Below are 18,920 nucleotides of genomic sequence, written 5' to 3'. Positions count from 1 at the left end.
TTACAGTAAAATCTGCTTCCTCTGTACTCAGTGGGAACTGGTTCCATGGCTCTCAAGTGGAGGAGGGGGAGAACTCTTGCCTCAGGAGAGGCTCAAAAGATGGGGCCCTCAAAAGGGATGGGGAAGGAGGGTGAGGGAGATATGGAGTGAAAAGATGATGGAGTAGCCCAAGGTCATATCCTCCAAGACCCATCTCTGTTGGTGGTAATCTGCTCCCATGAGCTGTGGAAATGAGAGAAGATCCCCAAAAGGTATGAGGATGGAGGGGAGCAGGGTGGTACAACATTAGATCCAGATTGTAGGGGTGTGGTCCTGGTCTGAGGCATCAAAACAAACGGTTTGCAGATGATGGCTGCTGTGTTGATCAAGGTGGAGTGGTTGAGAACTTTCCCCTCTGCATTCTGGGTTTCTTTTTAGGTGGCTCAACACTGCACGGTAGGTAGGAAACTGGGATGGGTGGGATCTCTGATCTGTCTGAGACTAAATCTCCTCCTATTTGCAGGTATATATATGCTCGAGGAGTACTGGTTCAACCTAGAGTCCTTCAGCAAATGCAAGGAATCATTGGTGGATTCATTGTATAATTTAAGGCCATCAAGAGTAGGTCTTCCGCAGTGTTCTAGACTTCACATGGAAATCCTGAGGATTCTAGCCATGAAGCTCTATGCATGACTACAGCTGTAGAGATGGAAGGCTCTGCTGTATCAGTGGCATTGAGAGAAGCTTGCAAAGTTGTCCTTGCAACAAGCTGTCCCTCTATGATGAAGGCATGAAATTGTTTCTTCTGCCCTTGTGAGAGGTGTGCAATAAAGGAATTAAATTTTGAATAGTTAATGCGATTATATTTTGCCAGAATTGCCTGGTAATTAGCAATTCTGAATGCAGGGTGGCAGATGAGTAACTTATGATCAAAGAGATCCAGGGCCATCCTTAGGCATACGCAGTATATGCGGCTGCGTAGGACACCTGAAAATTTGGGGCACCATTCCCCTCGCTGGCCATGGCTGGAATCCTCTCTTCTCTGGCCCCTCCTCCGAGCTGGGCCAGCAGGCTTCTACCCAACCCCAACCCTGCCCCCTCCCTCACTCCTCAGTCAGCCGGCTGAGGGCTCCAGCTTCCGGCTCTGCCGCCCCAGGCCCAGGGAGCCCAGAGCAACGTGGCTGGTCACTGGCGGCTTGGTGGCCAGGCCTGCTGCCGCCCGGAGCAGAGTCCCTCCCTGGATCCTGCTGGGCTGTGCCACTCGGGCTCAGGTGGGGGCCGGGCCAGGGCCAGGACAGGAGGAGCAAAACTTCCACGTGAGTCAGCTGAGGGGGATGTGGGGAGCCGGGCCGGGCGGGGCAACTTAAAGTGACAGTGCGTTCAATGTCTCTCACACTTCCCTAACACACAAACACACACAGACTGGCTCTCACACCCACATACATTCTGCCTCTCACGAGTCACAGTCCCCTAATACAGATTGTCACACACACAGAGTCTCATACTCCCCAAGACACACTCTGTCACACAGTCCCCCGTCACACACACACACACACACACACACAGGCTTTCTCTCAGTCTCTCTCACACGCACGGATTCTCTCTCTCTCTCTCTCAGGCCTGGTCTACACTAGGCGTTTATGTCGAAGTTAGCGCCGTTACATCGAATTAACCCTGCACCCGTCCACACCGCGAAGCTATTTAGTTCGACATAGAGGTCTCTTTAATTCGACTTCTGTACTCCTCCCCGACGAGGGGAGTAGCGCTAAATTCGACATGGCCATGTCGAATTAGGCTGGGTGTGGATGGAAATCGACGCTAATAGCTCCAGGAGCTATCCCACAGTGCACCACTCTGTTGACGCTCTGGACAGCAGTCCGAGCTCGGATGCTCTGACCAGCCACACAGGAAAAGCCCCGGGAAAATTTGAATTCCTTTTCCTGTCTGGGCAGTTTGAATCTCATTTCCTGTCTGGACATCGTGGCGAGCTCAGCAGCACTGGCAACGATGCAGAGCTCTCCAGCAGTGATGGCCGTGCAATCTCAGAATAGAAAGAGGGCCCCATCATGGACTGATCGGGAAGTCTTGGATCTGATCGCTGTGTGGTGCGATGAGTCCGTGCTTTCCGAGCTGCGCTCCAAGAAACGGAATGCAAAGATCTACGAGAAGATCTCTAAAGACATGTCAGAGAGAGGATACAGCCGGGATGCAACGCAGTGCCGCGTGAAAATCAAGGAGCTGAGACAAGGCTACCAGAAGACCAAAGAGGCAAACGGATGCTCCGGATCCCATCCCCAGACATCCCGTTTCTACGAGGCACTGCATTCTATCCTAGGTGCGGCCGCCACCACTACCCCACTACTGACCGTGGACTCTGAGGATGGGATATTGTCCACGGCCGGTTCCTCGGACATGTTAGCGGACGGGGAAGATGAGGAGGACGAGGCAGTCGACAGTGCTTACAACGCTGATTTCCCCGACAGCCAGGATCTCTTCATCACCCTTACAGAGATCCCTACCAACCGTCCCCAGCCGTTAACCCGGACACAGAATCTGGGGAAGGATCAGCCAGTAAGTGTTGTAAACATCTAAACATTTATTTGTAACAGAACAGGAATATTAACCAAAACAACAATGGGTTTCTCATGATTACTTTGCCCTAGGCGCTTAACGTTTCAGTCCTGGGCAGTGCAACTATTGAAAAAAAATCTAACAATGTCCAGTTTTGCATGATTGTCCTGCCCAAGCCGCTCTACTGTTTAGTCACTGCCAGTGCAGCTAGAGTAAAATGCGGTCTATATGTCCTGGGATAGAGCAGTAATCCTCCTGGGACATCTCGAGGAAGCTCTCCTGGAGGTAATTGGAAAGCCCTTGCATCAGGTTCCTGGGGAGAGCGGCCTTATTGGGTCCTCCGTAGTATGACACGTTGCCGCGCCACGAGACAATCAAGTACTCGGGAATCATTGCTCTGCCCTGCAGGGCGGCATACGGCCCTGCTCTTTGGAGGCTTTCCCGAAGCATTCTTTCTTTCTCGCTGTCTGAGATCCTCATGAGGGTGATGTCGCTCATGGTGACCTGCTTTGAATTAGGTAGGGGAATGTTAGTGTTGGGACTGCTTGCCCGTTCCTTTACAGAAATGTAACCGCTGGTTTGCGGCCACGCGGTGGAGGCGGGAGAGGGGCAGCGTACAGGGATCGTTCCCGGGGACAGCCGCGAGGGGGTGGGACAGGGGCAGAGTTCCTGCTTGCCGGATTGCTGGCAGCAGGGACTGACATTGCTTTTAATGTGAAATGAGGCCATTGCTAATATTAAAGTTTTTAGCTGCCACAAGTCTACGGCTTACCATGTCTGCCTGCTACAGAAATTCCGGTGTCCTGTCCTGCTTCTCAAATCTGCTGTGCAAGACCCCAGGCACTGAATGCGAAGGCCGAGAATTCGACCTTGTGCTGAGTGCGCATGTGATAGGTGCTGTGCATGGTCTTGTTCACAGAGAAAGACTATGTTCTTTGTTCACAACTACATTTATCTTTCTGAGGAATTCACTCCCTTTTTCCCATTCCCACAGCCACATCTGCGACTGTCTCACAACGTAGCCTGGCATCACACTCCCAGAGGCTAGCGCAGATTAGGCATAGGAAGAAGAGGACACGGGAGGACATGTTCTCGGAGCTTATGGCCTGCTCCCGAGCCCAGGCAGCACAGCAGACCCAGTGGCGGGAGAACTTGTCCCAAATGCACCAAGCAAACATGGATCGGGAGGAGAGGTGGCGGCAGGAAGACCAGCAGGCGACTCAAACGCTGCTTGGACTACTGAGGGAGCAAACGGACACGCTCCGGCGCCTTGTGGATGTTCTGCAGGAACGGAGGCAGGAGGACAGAGCCCTGCTGCAGTCTATCTCTAACCGCCCTCCCCCGCCACCAAGTCCCATACCCCCCTCACCCAAAGTCCAAAGAAGGAGGGGCGGCAGAGTCCATGCTAACTCTCATTCCACCCCTGCAGAGAGCTCTAGTAGTAGAAGGCTCTCATTCCCCAAAATTTGACCGCCTCACACAAGCCCCCGTCCAAGTTTCACCTCCCAGTTCCATGTGTAGTTGATAATAAAAAATACGTTTCTGTTAATTACTGTTTCCATCATGTTCTTTTGGAGGAGGGGGGAAGGGGGTTGGTAACTGGACAGGACAGTCACCTTTGGCAGGGTACATAGGCGGGGGCAGGTACAGCAGCAGGGCACATACACAGTGCAGTGACTAGTTACCCTGGTCAGTCTGGGAGGTGGTTTTCATGTTATGTGGTGGGGGGTGGGTTGCTCTGTGACTTTGTGGCGGGGGAGGGCAGTTACAGATCTTAAGCGGCGGTCCTTATCCTGGATCACAGAGCCACGCAGCAGGGGATCTGTAACCGTCCTCCCCCCGCCACAAAGTCACATCGCCCCCCCATACACACAGTCCCGATCAGGAGGGGTGACAGGCTCCGTTGAAACAACCAGTCCACCACAGCGGAGCCTGTCAATCCTGGAGTTTAGAAGCTTCATTTGCGTCAGTACTCTACACCCGCTCCCCACCACAGTGTACGTCCCAGTTTTAAAACATTCCCGCAAAAACAGTAATAAAGACAACGGTGTTCATTAACAAAGTAGAAGTGATTTTATTTCTAAACGTGTGTTGGAAGGGGGTGAAGGGGGTATGTAACTGGAGAGGATAGTCAACATTAACTGGGTAAAGAAACGGGGGCAGGTTCAGCTTCTCTGTACACAAACTTAAAAGTCACAGGTTACCCTGCTCAGTCAGGAACCTAGCTTTCAAAGCCTCCGGGATGCACAGCGCGTCCCGCTGGTCTCTTCTAATCGCCCGGCTGTCTGGCTGGGCGTAATCAGAAGCCAGGCTATTTGCCTCAACCTCCCACCCCGCCATAAAGGTCTCCCCCTTGCTCTCACAGAGATTGTGGAGCACACAGCAAGCTGCTATAACAATGGGGATATTGGTTTCGCTGAGATCACAGCGAGTCAGTAAGCTTCTCCATCTCCCCTTGAGACAGCCAAAAGCACACTCCACCACCACTCTGCACTTGCTCAGCCGGTAGTTGAAGAGTTCTTTTTCACTGTCCAGGGCGCCAGTATAGGGCTTCATGAGCCAGGGCACTAGCGGGTAGGCTGGGTCCCCGAGGATGACTATAGGCATCTCCACATCCCCAACAGTTATTTTGTGGTCCGGGAAGTAAATACCTTGCTGCAGCCGTCTAAACAGACCAGAGTTCCTGAAAACACGAGCGTCATGAACCTTGCCCGGCCATCCGATGTAGATATTCGTAAAACGTCCCCTGTGGTCCACCAGTGCTTGCAGCACCATGGAAAAGTAGCCCTTTCTGTTAATGTACTGGCTGGCCTGGTGGTCCGGTGCCAGGATAGGGATGTGAGTTCCATCTATGGCCCCACCGCAGTTTGGGAATCCCATTGCTGCAAAGCCATCTATGATCGCCTCCACGTTTCCCAGGGTCACTACCTTTGACAGCAGTACATCAACGATTGCCTTGGCTACTTGCATCACAACAACCCCCACGGTAGATTTGCCCACGCCAAAGTGGTTCGCGACTGACCGGTAGCTGTCTGGCGTTGCAAGCTTCCAGAGGGCTATGGCCACTCGCTTCTGGACAGTCAGGGCTGCTCGCATCCGGGTGTCATTGCGCTTCAGGGCAGGGGGCAGCAACTCACAAAGTTCAAGGAAAGTTCCCTTCCGCATGCGAAAGTTTCGCAGCCACTGGGATTCATCCCAGACCTGCAGCACTATGCGGTCCCACCACTCAGTGCTTGTTTCCCGGGCCCAGAATCGCCGTTCCACGGCATCAACATGACCCATTGCCACCGTGATGTCCTCGGCGCTGGGTCCCGTGCTTTGTGACCGGTCTGTGCCACTCTCAGACTTCATGTCCTATCGCGCTGCCGTAGCCTCCTCGCCTGACTTCTCTGCATCTGCCTAAGGGAAAGGTGGATGATAAGCTGCGAGATGTTGAGAGCGGCCACAACTGCAGCGATGGTCGCAGCGGGCTCCATGCTCGCACTGCTGTGGCGTCCGCGCTGTCACTGACTAGAAAAGTGCGCAAACTGATTTCCCGCCGGCGCTTTCAGGGAGGGAGGGCGGGAGTGATGGACGGATGACGACAGTTACCCAAAAGCACCCTTGAGACATTTTTTTTACCCAGAAGGCATTTGCGGCTCCACCCAGAATTCCAATGGGTAGCGGGGACTGCGGGAACTGTGGGATAGCTGCCCACAGTGCACCGCTTCCAATGTCGACGCTTTCCCCGTTACTGTGGACTCACAAAGTCGAATTACTGTCCTTAGTGTGGACACGCACGTTTGACTTTGCAATATCAATTCCAAAAATTCGATTTAAGTAAAATCGAACTACTCTCGTAGTGTAGACATACCCTCACACACACACAGTCATGGGCGCACACACACACGTGTATTATTGTTGTTATTACTGCTTGCTACTTCCTGTCAAAATGTTTGAGGTAAGCCAGGAGTGGCTAAGGGCTGCAGGAGGGCCGTGGGCTTTGGCAAGGTGCAGCCCCATGTGACAGCGCAAAGCTTGCCTTCAGCCACTGCCACAGTGTCTGCTGTGTACAAAGCTTGGTGTGTGTCAGCAATGGCAGGGGGAGTTCTAGGGGTCCATGGGGGGGGATGGTGGCTGTGCCCCCTCAACACACTGGGGTCAGCGGTGTCGGCTGGGGACCGCCTTCAGTGGAGCATAGAGGCACCAGTTTAATAATACTGCGTAGTGTCCCATAAATCCTAAGGACGGCCCTGAAGAGATCTATATGCTTTTGGTCTTTGTCATATGGAATAGCCTTATATGGTGCTACTTGTTGTATTCATTTACAGCATCAACACCTAAGGAGTTAGGGACAAGATGAGAAAATAAAAAATTTGAACTTGTAGCTAGAATGTATTATTTTTTGTCTGCCCTTTTAGCTGCTGGAAGAAGTGGCAGGGGTCTGAGAAATTGTCTTGGCAGGTTCTAACAATGCTTTGCTTACAGGAAGGGATATCCTGTGCTGAAGATGGTCTTGGAAAAACATCCAGCAACTTGTGCTGAGTCTCTTGGACTTCTTCTAATGGGATTTCAAGAGTGTCTGCCACTTTTTTCATCTAATCCTGAAACTGTTTAAAGGCATTTACCACAACTGGAGGTGGCATAACAGTTTCATTCAGGGCAGTGGTTCTCAAACTTATTTGATTATATCCCCCCTTCTTTGTGTCTGTAGTAGTTTATGCCCCACCACACTGCATCAAAGCAAATGGATTAATGTACAGATGGAAATGACTTTGTATAATACTATGCAGACTTAACAGAAATCCATCAAAATGCACGGCGCCATCTGAGACCTGATCTGTCTGGAGGAATCAGCTTTGCTAGTTATTCATTGCTGTGGGTAAAATGTATGCAGTATGTTTTTTTTCCCTAAAACTTCACCCTCCCCCAATACATTCTGCACCCCTCCAGGGGGGCCCATACACCTCTCAGTTTGAGAACCTCTGATTTAGGGACAAGGAGGAACTATTCAACTGTGGGGTAGCCTCTTCATCTGCTCTCCTTTCTTGCTTCTCCAACATCTCATTCTGAGGTGCAGAGTGCTGTGGGGGAATGGAGAGTGTTGACTCTTGAGTTCCCTATAAGCACTGGGTACCTTAGAGAACTGTTGGTGGTGAACAGCCCAAGGGTCCCAATATGACCAGGGGTGGGGAGAAAGGAACCAGGATTGATCATACCAAGAAAGGTGTTGAGCAGGTCAAGGCCACCCAAGCCTTGAAGTATCCCTTGAAGGAACACATTCAGGAGATGGTAGTCTAGGATAGGGTAATCATAAAAGCCCTGAACAGAAATCAGAGAGTCTGAAAGCCCTAATCTACATAGTCTAATGGAGGAACATATAGAGGAAGAGTGATTGTTTGCCTCACCATACACAAGGGTACTGCGGAATCAGGTGGTACTGGCAACAGGCGAGTGTGACCCTAAGAGCATCCCCATGCCAGAGGGCAAGGGGTTCACTGGTACCAGGTAGTGAGTTTCAGATGACCTGACTAGTTGGACATACCCCAATTCACTTGTGTCATAATCTGTATCTAATTGGGGTCATGTAAGGTATCACTGGAAAACCAACAACACACTGATCATTAATATTCTTGTGTGATATATGTACAATAAATGCCCAAAGGATTGTACAAATGTGAAGGAGACATAGAACTACAATATGTTTGAACCAGACAAGTCTGGGAAGTGAGTAAACTGTTCTTTTTTTCCAGACAAAGGAAAGGCCAACGCCTCCATCCAGGTGCAATCACAGATAACTGGCAATCACAGTCAAGTAGCCATACAGTGGCATACCAGAGACTTCAGGACAGATCGATTTGTATTGTAGAAAGCACCAGCAGGAAAGAAACCAGCCCTGAGCCTTCTCAGATTCAATGGCACCTTTTCTCATACGAGAGGCGTTGAACTTTGAAAAGAATACATTTCACAAGTTCACTAAACTATAAAAAGAGAGGGGCAAAGAATGGCAAGTTATCTTTCATCCATGAAGACAAAGGAACTGAGAAGCTTGGACTTTGTGGGAGATTCTGACCAAGGGTGTGGTCAGTCATCTTGCAGGAAGAAGGTGTGGTAAGAATCCTACCTTGAATGAAGACTGTAGTTTTGTTAAGTCTTAGGCACTAGAATTTTTTTTCACTCTTATTTGTTTGTAACTATTTCTGACTTTATCCCTTACACTTGAACTCACTTAAACCCTCTTTTTTCATTAAATACATTTTTTACTTTTATTATAAATCAACCTAGTTCTGTGTTTGATCTTAAGTGACTAACAACTTACTAGTTTAAAGCAACAAGCTGCTGTGCTTTTGTCACTTTAAAGGAGCAACAGATCTTATTACTCTTCTGAATGTTCAGGAGAGGGCTGGATATTTCAGGGGAAATATTTGGAGAATGTTTTGGGGAAATTTGGGACTGAGGGTTGTTGGGGTCACTTGGTTAGCAGTAACCAAGGCTGGCAGAGACCAGAGTGTGTCTGTGGTGAAAAAAGCAGTCCACTGAAGTCAGAGTTGCTGAACTAGGGCTGCTCAACACACAGACACTCAGTGAACGCTTGTGTGCTGGCTGGGATCATCTAGTCAGAGAGCTACAGCAGCAGAGCATTTTAAAGCTCTCAGGGTTACATGACACACAACCTCTCACTGGTCAGGGTTGAACGCCAAAACATGACAGTGAGGTACTGGAGATAGCAGAGGGTGTGGTATGGGGTGGTCTGGCATAGCCTTGAATTAGAGGACTGCCAGGAATAATACTCAGACAGCCAGTCCAGTGAGACTGGAAGGGGAAAACTATAATGACCAGAAGGCCAAGCCACAAAGAGGAAGCAACTGAGTCCAGAGAGAGAGAGAGACTGACCACAAGGCGAGCAACCAAAGGAGGAAGCACCAAATAGATCAAGAGCTAATCCCAAGATGTGCCACAAGGAGGCACCCTCGCAGTAAGCAGGAAACCCTGTGACAGTGCTATATTCTCTTTACACAGGGCAAATGGCATCAGATTGTGATCACTGGTACCTAGGAGATTGGTAATTTTTATCTCAGTGATTAACTATTCTTTGCCCATCAGAATGGACTCCAACAGTGATCTATCACTGTCTATGTTAATAAATCATTGTCTATTATTTTTAGAAACTGCAAGGAAGTTTTATTACTGGCTACATAAAATATTGAACCAATGTCCCCCAGGTTAAAGTCATCCATGATAAAAAACGGTTACTAATCTTCTGTAACTGTTGTTCTTGGAGATGTGTTGTACATGTCCATGTTGATGTAGGAGTGTGCACACCCTGAGCACAGTCACTGGAAAATTTCCCCCTAATTGTATCTGTTGGATTGGCTCTAGTGCCCTCTGTTGCTGCACGCTCATAGTGCCAGTATAAAGGACCCTGCCAACCCCAGCCCCCCTCAGTTCCTTCTTCCAACCAACTCTGAGGGGAGGAGAAGCGGGTCTTGGAATGGACACGTGCAACACATTTTGAAGAACAACAGGTACAGAAGTTTAGCAACCATTTTTCTTCTTCGAGTGTTTGTACATGTCCTTTCCGATGTAGGTGAATCCCAAGCAGTCGTATAGGAGGTGAGCTGAGAGTTCATGGACGTGCTGACTGCAAGTCCACTTGGCCAAAGCTGGCATCGTCCCTGGCCTGTTGGGTGATGTGTACCAAGAACGTGTGCACCGATGAGCAAGTTGCTGCCCTGCAGATGTCCTGAATAGGCACCTGCACTAGGAAAGCAGCCAAGGAAGCTTACGATCTCATGGAATGAGTAGTTAGGTCAGTTGGAGGCAGAACTAACCTGATTGTAACCTGACCTGCCTGATCGTAGCATGTGCGAATGCAGGATGTGATCCAGGATAAAATTCTCTGAGCAGAGATAGGGAGGCCCTTCATCCTGTCAGCTACCGCTATGAACAGCTGAGTAGATTTACAGAACGGCTTGGTCCTTTCTATGTAGAACTAGGGCCTAACTGACATCTGAAGAGTGGAGACATTGCTCCTCCCTATTCGCATGTGGTTTTGGGAAGAAAACTGGTAGGAAGATTGCTTAATTGCAATAGAACTGTGAAACCATCTTCAGGAAGAAAGCAGGGTGCAGATACAACTGCACCTTATCCTTAAAGAAAATCATATACGGGGGCTCTGAGGTGAGGGCTTGAATCTCCAAAATCTTTTTTGGCTGAAGTGATGGCCACTCTAAAGGCCACCTTCCAGGAAGGGTGTGTTAATGAGGACGTGGCTAGCAGCTCAAACGGGGGACCCATAATTCTTGATAAGACAAGGTTTAGGTCCAGGGAGGAACTGGTTCTCTACCCTGGGGGGATAATCTCTAGGTCCTTTAGGAAATGGATCGACATCTCATAGGAGAAGATGGAGTGTTTGTTGACTGGGGAATGGAAGGCCAATATTGCTGGAAGGTGAACCCTGACAGAAGAGATAGCTAGGCCTTGTTGCTTCCAATGGAAGAAGCACTCCAATATATGCTGTAGTGAAGAATGTGATGGCAAAACTCTGCATTGGGAAGACCAGAAGGAGAACCACTTCCACTTAGCAAGGTAAGTGGCCCTGGTGGAGGGTGTCCTACTACCTAACAGGACTTGACTAACATGTTCCGATCAAGCTTTGCTCTCCAATAGTCAGCCATGGAGCTTCTACACAGTCTGATGAAAAGTTAAGGTTTGGATGAAGCAAGCAAGAGATCTAATAGAGTGGTGAACCAGTGTTGCTTGGGCCATGCCAGGGCTATGAGAATGACTTGGTCCTGGTCCCGCTTGATCTTCACCAGAACCTTGTGCACTAGTGGGATGGGGGAAAAGCGTAATACAGATGATCTATCCATGGTAGCAGGAATGCATTTGTAAAGACCCTGGGCTGTGGGCCTCACATGGAGCAGAACTGGTGGCACTTCCTGTTGTTCTAGGTAGCAAATAGGTCTATTTGGAGAGTCCCCCACAGTTGGAAAATGTCCCTTGTGATGTCCAGCCAAAGGGACCACTCGTGGTGAGTGGAGAAAGACACACTGAGGCGATTCACTAACTCGTTCTGAACTCCCGGCAGGTGAGAAGCTTTGAGGTGGATTGAATGCACTATGCAGAACTCCCACAGCTAAACTGCCTCCTGGCAAAGGGGGAAGTGCGCGCACAGCTGTAGTGCTGTCTGTAAGAACCAACACATCCTTGCCCATAATGTGAGGCAGGAATGCCTGACAGGCCAGCTGAACTGCCCTGAACTCTCTGACAATGTGGAGAGAGAGCTCTTCTGGAGACCAGAGGCCTTTGTGTCCTGAAGGGCCCCAAGTAGGCTCCCTAGTCCAGTTCCAACGCATCCAAGACCAGGAACATCGATGGCTGGGGCCGTGAAAAGGGAACTCCCGCACAAATAATACGCTGGTCTAGCCACCAATCCAGGGAAGCATAGTGAGAACCGAGTCTAAATGGTGACAGCTTGGCAAGTACACCATGACCAGCTATGCCTGAAGGGGTCTAGGTGCAGGCGCGCATGTTTCACCACATAAGTGCAAGAATCTATGTGGCCCAGGAGTCTTAGACAACTCTGTGCTGTTGAAACTGGGTGGACCTTGAGGGACCTTACCAGGGCTATGATCGCCTCAAACTGGCCTCCTGGGAGAAAGGCTCTGGCCTGAGTGGAGTCGAGTACTGGTCTGATGAACTCTATCCTCTGTACTGGGACGAAGGTAGACTTCTGAATGTTTATTAGTAAATTTAAGGCCTGGAAAATCGACTGAATGAGGTGGAAGTTGGACCCCACTTGAACCCTGGACTGGCCTCTAGACTCACAGTTGTCAAGATATGGGAAGACCTGTACTCCCCATCTCCTCAGGAAGGCCACCGCTACTGCCATACATTTGGTGAAGACCCATGGAGCAGCCGACAGGCCAAATGGAAGTACTGCAAACTGGTAGTGTGTATGGTTCAAGACAAATCTGAGGAACCGTCTGTGTCCTCAGAAAAACGATATGTGGAAATAGTCGTCCTTTAAATTGAGGGCAGTATATCAGTCCCCAGGATCCAGAGAGGGAATGATGGAAGTCAGGGACACTACGCAGAGATTTAAGTTCTTGAGGTAGTGCAGGTCTAGAATAGGCCCAAGAGAACCTTGAGCTTTCAGAATTAGGAAGTAACGGGAGTAGAACCCCTCTCATCTCCAGATTTGTGAAATCTCTTCCATGGCTCCCACCTGAAGGAGAGACTCTGCATCGTCTAGCCAGTGGTGGCACTCTGCTCTCAGAGACCACTGAGTAGGAGCGTAAGAGGGAACCCTGGGCTTGGGTCATGTCAGGGTAGGAGTGCCTCAGAGAGTAGCACAGGTGGCTCTGCGGGTGAGAAGAGAACTCCCCTTCCATCACTGAAGAGAAAGAGTCCCGTGCTGTCTGCCCAAAGACAGTACCTCTGGTGCCGGAGTCATCAGGGCCTCCCGGGTCACTGGTACCGGCTGTTGCAGTGCTGAGTTTGAGGTGTAGCCTGTCTCACTCTGTCCCAGTCCCCATGCCTGGCCATCTTCAGCACTGGGGAATGACCCCTCTCAGATTGCTGCATCTTGTGCTTCTTCTTGGGCACCAGGAATGGGGAATGGTGCAGAGACTCTCACACAGTGAGAGGAGCACTTTGCACCAATGCCGAGGTACTCGGTGCCAAGTCAGAGAAACTCAGTTCCAAAGTGAGTCTTAGAGCTGCTTCCATAAGAATAACCTTCAGTCTTGCCTCTTGGTCCTTTTTTGTGTGAGATTTGAAGTTCTTGCAGATCTGGCAGTGATCTCTTATGTGAGTCTCTCCCAAGGCCTTGAGACAACTTGAGTCCAGGTCACTCAAGGGCACTGGTTTGCCACAGGCCTTGAAACCCAGTGACAGAGGCATGCCCCGGCATTGAGAAACGAACCTACTTCACTAACTGATGGAGAAAACTCCAAACATTTACTAACTAAAACTTAAAAAAAAAAAACCATACAACCAAATCAACTATATATACTGCAAACAGAGTGAAAAAACCATTGGGAAAAGCTTGCTGAAACAAAGAGAACAGTTCCAACGCCCTGTCACAGGCAGTAAAAAGATACTGAGGGGCCATGGGGTTGGCAGGGCCCTTTATCTTGGCAATATGAGTGCATGGCACCAGACAGCACTAGAGCTGACTCAACAGATACCACTAAGGGAAAAAATTCTGGCAACTCTACTCAGGGTGTGCACACACCTACATTGGAATGGACATGTGCAAGCACTCGAAGAATGATTTTTCTTTCTACACATTACAGACAAATGTTTAAGGAGGAGTTTGTCCTGTTCTCTAGTGAGATTAAGTGATCTGTAAGAGATACCCACCAGTACCCCAACTTTAGTTTTACTAGTTAGAACTTTAATACATAATTACTCAAGGTCCTATGATTCTGAATCATCTATGACTCTAACAGGTAATGGTGTCTGATGTTGAGTGCCATTCTCGTTTTCCCATTCTCTCCTTACAGAACAGGTTGTAATTATCAATTTTAAGGTTCCCGTTATTAGAGCCATCACCAAGTTTCAGTAATACCAAAATTGTCATATTTTTTTCTCATGAGTATCTTCAATTCTTCTTGTTTATTGTATAGGCACCAAGCATTAGCATATAAACAATTAAAAATCTGTTCCTTACATGCACCTTAGTGCTTGGATATGTTAATATGCGTGATGCCTTGAGGTTGGTTTTCTTATTTGGGTGTTTGTGTCATGATTGCCCCATTATCACTCTCTCCTTCTATGGTTTGTTTAAAGCCCTCCTGACAATCCTAGCTATTCCTATCACGCAGGAGATTGGTACCATAATGCTGATAAGGAGGCCATGAGAATCATACAACCCCCTCTCTCCACAGTATCTGCTACAGTGTTCCACAAAACTCCCCCCCACACACACATACCCTTGACCCCTATAAATCACCTATTTAGCCAGTTATTCAGTTTGGCAGTGCTAAGAGCTGCATAGTCATGCAATCTCCATACCAAATTAGAGCATTATCTGTGGTTTAATTCTCATTTTTAACACCATCAGATCAGCGCAAAGTGCTCTGCAAGAGAAATGGAATTCTGCAGTAACCCATAGTCTTTATTCTTAGAAATGTTTGTGTAGTGTGACAGCTGATTTATTTTATAATACCGCACAATGCCTTAAAGCTAATGGTATTACTAAAGCCCTGAGGCAGAGAAATAATTTTATTGTTTTTTCTTTCCTGTATCTGCCAACACTATAGAAGTGCCTTTTCTTCAAACTGTCTCCTTGTTAACCCATGCAGTGCCACCATCTTGGCTGGGGAGGCAGAGGCTTGATTGGGGAGGAATGACTAGGAATGAGAGAGATCAATAAGCCATGATAGGGGTGTGTGGAGCAGTACACAATAAGCTTAAGTGATGGTTGTGTGTTTACTTTTTTAAAAAGGACAGGGTGGTGAAGAGTTTGTACACCCTCCCGCATGGCCACTATTTTGAGTAACTGGTAGAAAAGGGGGGTTAAAAACCCAGGAGGCAGGCAGAGGGTAGACCAACATCTGGCAGCATTCTAATGACACCTGGAACTTTGTTTAAATCCTCCCATAAAGTTGTAATATAATGTATCATACAATACTTACTGGAAGTTGCACCCTCCACTGGTTGGATTTCTGCTGGCGATCCAAGTGCAACCTCTAGTTGTGTCTTGGACAGCTGCTCCTTGGTCTCTGGAGCAGCATCTGTCTCTTGGTCCACTGGTCAATATCCAGTACTTCATTAGCAATCTCCTAGTCTGCATCCTGTTTGACATCAGTGGAGGTGTACTTTGTGGTGTCTATACAATTCGGTGATTGTTTGGTGGGATCTCTCACAAATACATGGTTCACTCATTGTAGCAGCTACAAGCTCTCCCAGTGGTCCTATTATTGTCCTTCACAGTCTTATAACAAGTGCTGTAGTCCTAAAAAAGGAAGGGCTGGAATCCACTTCCAGTGCTATCAGTCATAAGTAACAGAATTGGAAGACATTTCTGGCATGCTGGAATGGTGTTCTGGGGCATTCTGGCATGACTTGAGGCCTGCTTATAATCCAGTTGGAGTACCTTCCCTTAATGCAGCACTTACTTGGGTCCTGGTGGTGACCTACTCCATTTGTTTGGATAGCTGCTTGTATATTTGTGCATTGCAGTGGCTAGAATTCAGCGTGGTCTGTACATGCTCCTCTCCCCAAAGGGCAATTAAGTCCTGGCCCTCAGCACAGGACTATACTAACACGTGAAGCATGACTGCTTAATAATCAGGAGTATGACACAAGTATGTGAATTCCATGAACTGGAAATGCAAAGGACAGCACCTGGATGTCAGGTGCAAAGGACAGCACTTAAAAAGAGAGGTGACATCCAGTCAGGATGACCCTGGAACAATAGAGGGCACACAAGTAAGCAGAAAGGCTGATCCAGGTACCTGGAATACCTCTGTGGGATACCAGTAGGAGGACTTATAAGATCACAACAGTTGCTTGGGATGGGGATGCATTCACACACACTTCTTTGCAGATAAACTCATCCCACAACTCAGCAAACCTGCTTCCAAAGTAGGTTTAATTACGTGAAATAACTCAAGTTAACCTGCAACAAATTTCAAGTGTAGAAAAGCTCAAATCCAGACTTCTCCCTATTGTACCTCGATGCTTTCTTCAATGCAACTGTTGGAATGATCTCCCTCTTCTTGTGCATGAAACTAACTCACCAAAATACTTCTGCAAAGTCTTTCAAAAATAATCATTACAAAATTTATCAACATGAAGCTTCTACCACCAACTGCTATATTATTTATGTTTCAACTGTTCAGCCACTACCTGATCTAGACTCAAATCAGGGCTTGGAAGTGATCTTAAGAGGTCATTTAGTCAATCTCCTTGCCCTGACACACTGAGGCAAGATTAAGTATATGGTGACAATGCCTGACAAATGTTTATCTAACCTATTATTTAAAACCTTCAATGACGGGGAGTCTACAACCTCCCTAGATAACCTGTTCCAGTACTTAGCTATCCTTATAGTTAGAATGTCTTTCCTAACATCCAACCTGAATTTCCCTTGCTTCAGATTAATCTGATTACTACTTGTCCTACCCTTGGTGGACGTGGAGAACAATTAATCTCTATCCTCTTGTAGATACTGCTGCCCTGTCAGTTATTCCCCATTTTGTATTTGTGTACTTAATTTTCCTTGCTAAGTGTAGTACTCTGTACTTATCTTTACTGAATTTCATTTTATTGATTTCACATCCATTTTCCAGTATATCATTATCATTTTGAATTCTAATCCTGTCTTCCAAAGTGCTTGCAACCCCTCCCAGCGTGGTGTCCTCCACAAATTTTAAAAAAGTGTACTCTCCTCCATCATCCAAGTTGTTAATGAAAATATTGAACAGTACCGGATTCAGGACAGAACCCTGTGGGAACCTACCAGATACATCCTTCTAATTTGACAGCAAACCATTGATAACTCTACTCGAGTACTGTTTTTCAACCAATTGTGCACCCATCTTACAGTAATTTCAGCATACCATATTCCCCTAGTTTGCTTATAAGAATGTCACGTGAGACTGGGTCAAAAGCCTTACTAAAGTCAGGATATATCACGCATATATTTCAGATGTTTATACAACATTAATACTTAGTCCTGCCATGAGTGCAGGGGACTGAACTAGATGACCCATCGAGGTCTCTTCCAGTCCTATGATTCTATGATTCAGCACATTGTCAGTACTCAATACAAAGTGGTTGCTTTGTCATAATTTTTGCTGTTATATAAAACTGTAAAAATAAATTTTTAATGAACTCTTCCCGTGTAAGCAATAGCTTCCCTCAGTGGCTATCAAAAAAGAGAAGGCTAACTTTACACTTCACAGATCAATAAGCGCTGTGGCTCTTAAGTTGGTCACACTGTTTTTCATGACCGTCCATCATCTTCACTAGCCACTAGAAGCAGGGACTTGACTGCGTTTTCAAAAGCAGCCTGTACAAGAGTTTGCCGGGGCTCGACCATCTCCGGGGCGGCGGGGAGCCACACCGGCTCACTACACAGCCTTTAAACACAAATAGCCTCCTTTGTAAAGTAAGTCTTCCTTCTCAAATGTGTATTACTCAATACATCTGCTCTCTTTTCAAAATTCTGCTGTAGAATGGTGAAGAGGAGATATACAAGAGAAAATTACTTCCTGGACAATGTGTGTACTTTGCTGTAGTTTTCCTTATCTCCCCATCCAACTTTCAATCCCGCTGCCTGTTTAGGATGGAGGACTACAGATTTTTAACTGTGGAAGTTTCTGGGCTAAACTAGAAGCTGCTGTACTGGTGATTTTATAATCACATTTGTCTGATAGGTTGTTTTGTTTGTTTGTTTTGTTTGTAGTCTTCTTCCTCTTTAGTAAGTGGACACAACGTTATCTGCCAGGAATTCTGTTATGTGACAGGGAAATCCTTGACAAACAATTTATCATTAAATAATTTTGGGTATTTTCACTACTGGACAAAGCAAGGAATGCAGATATGTAGAAAATTTTGTTAAAGAGAGTTCATTAAATATATCAAACCTTAAAAACATTGATTTAAATCAATTAGCTCTCAGATAAATCAATTAGCTCTCAGGTAACTGAATTTTAAATGTCTGTACAAAGAGGTACTGCTGCAAAAATGGTACTGAGTTATAGTGAACTCAATTCTGATAACTCTTATATCATGCCTTGTTTTGTGATTTTTATATATTTTACTATTTTGTGTTAATTGTCCAATTAATATATCCATGCAGAATGCACTGTAAAAAGTAATAAAATTACACTAGTGCACTCAATCTAATATCCACCAAATAGGCCAGAACTGAACAAAGCAAATTTTATAAATTAACTGAATATCAAAGATGTTATTTTTAATATTTTCCTTCCCTCCCCAATATCAATAGGTGTGTTTTACCCAATGTTGTAACCAGCTTTTTCACCGTGGTAGAATTAATCATCAAAGTCATTAATGATGCTGTTCCTGCATGCAGTAATATCTAAAACAGAAAAACAAAGAGAGCATGTCACCACTTCAAATCAGTGTTATCATCAGTAGTATAAAGTAAAATGCAAATTATTTTGAACAGTGAGGTACTCTACATATTTTCCGTAAACAATGCCTTTGCTGACATCATCTTCAACAGCGCAACACAACTGTGTATCTTCAAATAGTGGATGTTTTTATTTATTCATAATTTTGCTAAATTTAACCATATGTTCTTCATGGTTGTCAGAATGTCCAAATAAGGAAAATTAAGTTAAAAGTAATTCCTTTTTATAATAATATTTTTAAGTATTTAATAATGTTTTTCATTAGTATATCTC

At 46.8% G+C, this 18,920-nt stretch overlaps 1 protein-coding gene across 1 annotated transcript in view; it reads right to left on the bottom strand.

Moving 5' to 3' along the window:
- LOC128836108 (sodium/hydrogen exchanger 10-like) overlaps positions 1 to 18,920 on the bottom strand; it is a 234,686-nt gene that overhangs the window by 160,288 nt on the left and 55,478 nt on the right. Inside the window, exon 10 of the mRNA XM_054026125.1 lies at positions 18,511 to 18,592. Coding sequence (XP_053882100.1) covers positions 18,511 to 18,592 — 82 coding nt within the window. The remainder of the gene's footprint in view (positions 1 to 18,510; positions 18,593 to 18,920) is intronic.

Source organism: Malaclemys terrapin, chromosome 4 (assembly GCF_027887155.1).
Source record: "Malaclemys terrapin pileata isolate rMalTer1 chromosome 4, rMalTer1.hap1, whole genome shotgun sequence".
Taxonomy (NCBI): Eukaryota; Metazoa; Chordata; order Testudines; family Emydidae; genus Malaclemys; species Malaclemys terrapin.
Note: the sequence above shows the minus strand (reverse complement) of the source record. Positions and strands in the feature narration are given on the sequence as shown.